This window comes from Heteronotia binoei, unplaced genomic scaffold, assembly GCF_032191835.1.
Source record: "Heteronotia binoei isolate CCM8104 ecotype False Entrance Well unplaced genomic scaffold, APGP_CSIRO_Hbin_v1 ptg000988l, whole genome shotgun sequence".
In the NCBI taxonomy this organism is placed as follows: domain Eukaryota; kingdom Metazoa; phylum Chordata; class Lepidosauria; order Squamata; family Gekkonidae; genus Heteronotia; species Heteronotia binoei.
Window position 1 is genome coordinate 15102 of NW_026800145.1, and position 4382 is coordinate 19483.

Consider the following 4382-nt stretch of genomic DNA (forward strand, 5'->3'; position numbering starts at 1 on the left):
TCTGTTTGCCTGGACCCTTTTTTGGAGATGCCGGGGATTGAACCTGGGACCTTCTGCTTCCCAAGCAGATGCTCTACCACTGAGCCACTTCAAGGCATAATTGAGGAACCCCAGTTTACAGTTGGTAGAGTCTTTTAAAAGGAGTATAGCAGGAGTCTCCAATCTTTTTGAGCCCGTGGGCACCTTTGGAATTCTGACGCTGGGTAGTAGGCGCACTCACAAAATAGCTGCTGAAGGAGGTGTTTGACACCACCTTCTTTAGAGGGATGGGCCATGAGAGGTACTTAAGACTTCTCATTCCTTAGGTACAATTTCCATGGCCAAATGGTGGTATTTCTTTCCCTTTAAAAAAAAAAGTCTTCTGCCCTTGTCTCTCCGGTTCCGCCAGGCGAAGATGCGTGCTGTCCTTCTGCTGTTCTTTGTGGCCTCTTCCCTGCAAGCCAGCCTCCTGCCAGGAGAAAAAGCCTCATCAAAGAAGGAGACCTGGAGGGGTTCTTGCGTGCGATGCTGTGACTCAACAGAGCAGCCGGGCTCCGTCACCTCCTCCCGATACATCCGGATGACGAGCGACTCCGCCTATTCGCTGCCCAAAATCCGGCCCACGGTAGACATCACAATCCTGAAAGGTGAGCAGTGGCCCGTTCATTCTCCATCGGAAGAGCTGGTTCTCTTAGGGATGCCAGCCTCCTGGTGGGACCTGGAGATCCCACGGAATTACAGCTCCTCTCCAGACTACACTTGGAGAGAATAGATGCTTTGGAGGGTGGACTCTATGATATTAGGAAAGGAAAGGTCCCCTGTGCAAGCACCAGTCGTTTCCAACTCTGGGGTGATGCTGCTTTCACAACGTTTTCACGGCAGACCTTTTTACGGGGTGGTTTGCCATTGCCTTCCCCAGTCCTCTACGCTTTCCCCCCAGCAAGCTGGGGACTCATTTGACCGACCTCAGAAGGATGGAAGGCTGAGTCAACCTGGAGCCATTTGACTGGCCCCCTTTTAAAACCATCTAAGCTTGTGGGCATCTCTACCTCCGCTCGCAGTAAATTCTACAGTTCAGTTCAAAAAAGAACGATAAAGGTAGTCCCCTGTGCAAGCACCAGTCATTTCTGACTCTGGGTTGACGCTGCTTTCACGTTTTCACGGCAGACCTTTCGATGGGGTGCTTTGCCACTGCCTTCCCCGGTCATTACACTTTACTCTTCCTACGATATTAGACCCTGCTGAAATTCTCCCCCCGCCCAAACCTGTTGAGGGCTGCCAGTGTCCAGGTGGCCTCTGGAGGTCTCCTGGAAACCTCCAGGTTACAGACAGGGCTGTAGCCAGGATTTTACAAATCGGGGGGGGGGCTCTTTAAAACGTCAGGGGGCACCGCGGGGCTTGCCGCTTCTCAGGAGCTTTCTGCAACGGGGGCAAAAGCTGACGGCTCTGAATGTGGCCAAGTCAAGGCAGCCAAGCCTAAAACTTTGGAGTCAAGAAGGGACCTCACCTTGCATGCAAGCAGGGGGTTTTCCTTCCACCTCCCTCTCTCCCACCCTGGCACTCTGCAGCCAGGAGCTCCATCTGCGCCCCCCCCCCAGCCCATTCCACATGGCTTCCTCTGCCTCCCTCCTCTCCACCTGTTGATTTTCCTGCCGCGATATACTGTGACCTGCTCAGCTCTCCGGGCTCTGGCTGTCACAGAGGACACTGTGCTGGCTCAGCCACGGCAAAATGGAAATGGGAAAAAAGCAGACTGCAACCCGGAGTCTGCCTGGGAGTCAGGGGGCAGTGCCCCCACAGGCCCCCCTGTTGCAGAGATCCATTCTCCTGGAGAAAATGGATCCTTTGGAGGATGGACGTTATGGCATTATACGCGACTGAGATCTCTGTCCTCCCCAGGCCCCATCCCCAAATCTCCAGGAGTTTTCCCAATCTGGATCTGGCAACTATACCTCTCCATCCCACACTGGTGGCCCTGGGAGGACCTGGCAACGCTATTTCCTCCAAATCTGGCCTGCTTCACAAGGTCATGTTCACCTTAAAAGATGACTTTGGCACCTCCCAATGAAATGTGCATGCACAAGCAAACGGGAAACTGTGGGTAAGACTTTTGTAGGCCCCAGTGTTACCCCACCGTCCCATGGCTTTTTAATGGAATGGATTACGGCATCCAGATCCAAATATCGAAGTTCAAGGAAACGAGGACCAGTTCTCCACTAACCTTCTGCCACTCCCACGCTCCTCTTCTCCACGGGGCTTCTGTCGGATTTCACACTCTCTACCCCGGGGCTGCAGCTCACTTCGCCTTTTTCGCACAGCAAACAGAAACTGGTTTTTAGAGGGTCTTGTTTGCTGTGTGAAAGAAGCAGAGTGAGTTGCAACCCCGGGGCAGATAGTGTGAAATCTGGCAGAGAAGAGGAGAGTGGCAAAGGGCTAGTGGGAAATCAGTCTGTGATTCGCAAGGGAAAAGTGAACCAGTCTCAAGCTTGTGGCCCTAATCAAGCTATAGGCTAGTTGTGTTCTTGCAGTAGAGAGAGAAGGGCACTCTGCCGATGCCCAGTGGCCCTGCCCTCTTCATTGTCACCCCTCGAGTCCCATGGTGGAGTCCAATGCTGAAAATCAAGGCTATGTTGTGGTGCAAACAAAACTTCCGCTCCAGCTCATAGCCATCTTCAAAAATAAGTTTTTCCAGGGCTTTTTTTTAAATAGCAGGAACTCCTTTGAATATTTGGCCACACCAGGGGTGGAATTCTAGCAGGAGCTCCTTTGCATATTAGGCCACACCCCCTGATGTAGCCAATCCTCCAAGAGCTTACAAGGCTCTTTTTTGTAAGCCAATCCTCCTGGAGCTTACAGTAGGCCCTGTACGAAGAGCCCTGTAAGCTCTTGGAGGATGGGCTACATCAGGGGTGTGTGGCCTAATATGCTCCTGCTAGAATTCCACCCTTGGGCCACACCTCCCTGATGTAGCCAATCCTCCAAGAGCTTACAGGGCTCTTTGTACAGGGTCTTCTGTAAGCTCCAGGAGGATTGGCTACATCAGGGTGTGTGGCCTAATATGCAAAGGAGCTCCTGCTAGAATTCCACCCTTGGGCCACACCTCCCTGATGTAGCCAATCCTCCAAGAGCTTACAGGGCTCTTTGTACAGGGTCTTCTGTAAGCTCCAGGAGGATTGGCTACATCAGGGTGTGTGGCCTATATGCAAAGGAGCTCCTGCTAGAATTCCACCCTTGGGCCACACCTCCCTGATGTAGCCAATCCTCCAAGAGCTTACAGGGCTCTTTGTACAGGGTCTTCTGTAAGCTCCAGGAGGATTGGCTACATCAGGGTGTGTGGCCTATATGCAAAGGAGCTCCTGCTAGAATTCCACCCTTGGGCCACACCTCCCTGATGTAGCCAATCCTCCAAGAGCTTACAGGGTTCTTCGTACAGGGCCTACTGTAAGCTCCAGGAGGATTGGCTACATCAGGGGGTGTGGCCTAATTCACAAAGGAGTTGCTGCTGCAAATAAAAACCCTGATGTTCCTCCCCCCCCTATTGTCGACTTCTCTTTGCCTCCATAGGTGAAAAAGGCGAAATGGGGCCCAAAGGGCTGTTGGGTCCGGAGGGCAAAGCAGGGCATCCGGGCCTACGGGGTTTAAATGGCTGGAAAGGGCAGAAAGGTCAGCTTGGGCCCCCCGGCCACTCCTGCAAGCAGTATTACGTGGCCTTTTCCGTGGGCCGCCGCAAACCCCTCCACAGCTTGGACTACTACCAGCACGTCACCTTCGACACGGAGTTCGTCAACCTCTACAAGCACTTCAACATGTTCACAGGGAAGTTCTTTTGCTACGTGGCCGGGGTCTACTTCTTCAACCTCAACGTCCACACCTGGAACTACAAGGAGACCTACCTCCACATCATGAAGAACGACTCCCCAGCGGCCATCCTGTACTCCCAGCCCAGCGAACGCAGCATCATGCAGAGCCAGAGTCTCATGTTGGATCTCCAGGAAGGGGATGAGGTCTGGGTGAGGATGTTCAAGAGGGAGAGAGAGAACGCCATCTACAGCGAGGAGTCCGACGTCTACATCATCTTCAACGGACATCTAATTAAGCCAGCCGTAGAATGAATGGCTTCTGGATTGAAGCCACCGCCACCGATGGATGTTCTTCAGATGTTGCACCTCTGTGTTAGCTGGTGTAAATCTGCTTGCCTACACGGCATCCAAGGGACACTCGGCAGGGCTATCATAGAGTAAGTGGCCTTATGTTTGCACCCATAATTGGTACTTGGGATGAATGTACTCATGATTTTTCATACCGAAAGCCTCGGAGACAACACCCCTGTCCTGAATTTGGAGGTTCCATTTAACCCCTGGTGGAGCTGGCCTCTGTGAATGTGTCTACGTCCCTTTCCAAAG

At 52.7% G+C, this 4382-nt stretch overlaps 1 protein-coding gene across 1 annotated transcript; it reads left to right on the forward strand.

The window, feature by feature from the left end:
* Nucleotides 1-394: 394 nt before the first annotated feature.
* Nucleotides 395-4091, forward strand: LOC132590891 (complement C1q tumor necrosis factor-related protein 8-like). Its single transcript, XM_060263816.1, has 2 exons — nt 395-626; nt 3544-4091. Exons 1-2 carry the CDS (start codon nt 395-397, stop codon nt 4089-4091), a joined length of 780 nt encoding a protein of 259 aa, XP_060119799.1.
* Nucleotides 4092-4382: the final 291 nt, after the last annotated feature.

Excerpts from the sequence above, each read along its gene's own strand:
- LOC132590891 (XM_060263816.1), top strand. The coding sequence starts at position 395 with ATGCGTGCTGTCCTTCTGCTGTTCTTTGTGGCCTCTTCCCTGCAAGCC. Across the intron at positions 627-3,543 it reads AGACATCACAATCCTGAAAG|GTGAAAAAGGCGAAATGGGG; the intron begins GTGAGCAGTGGC and ends TTGCCTCCATAG.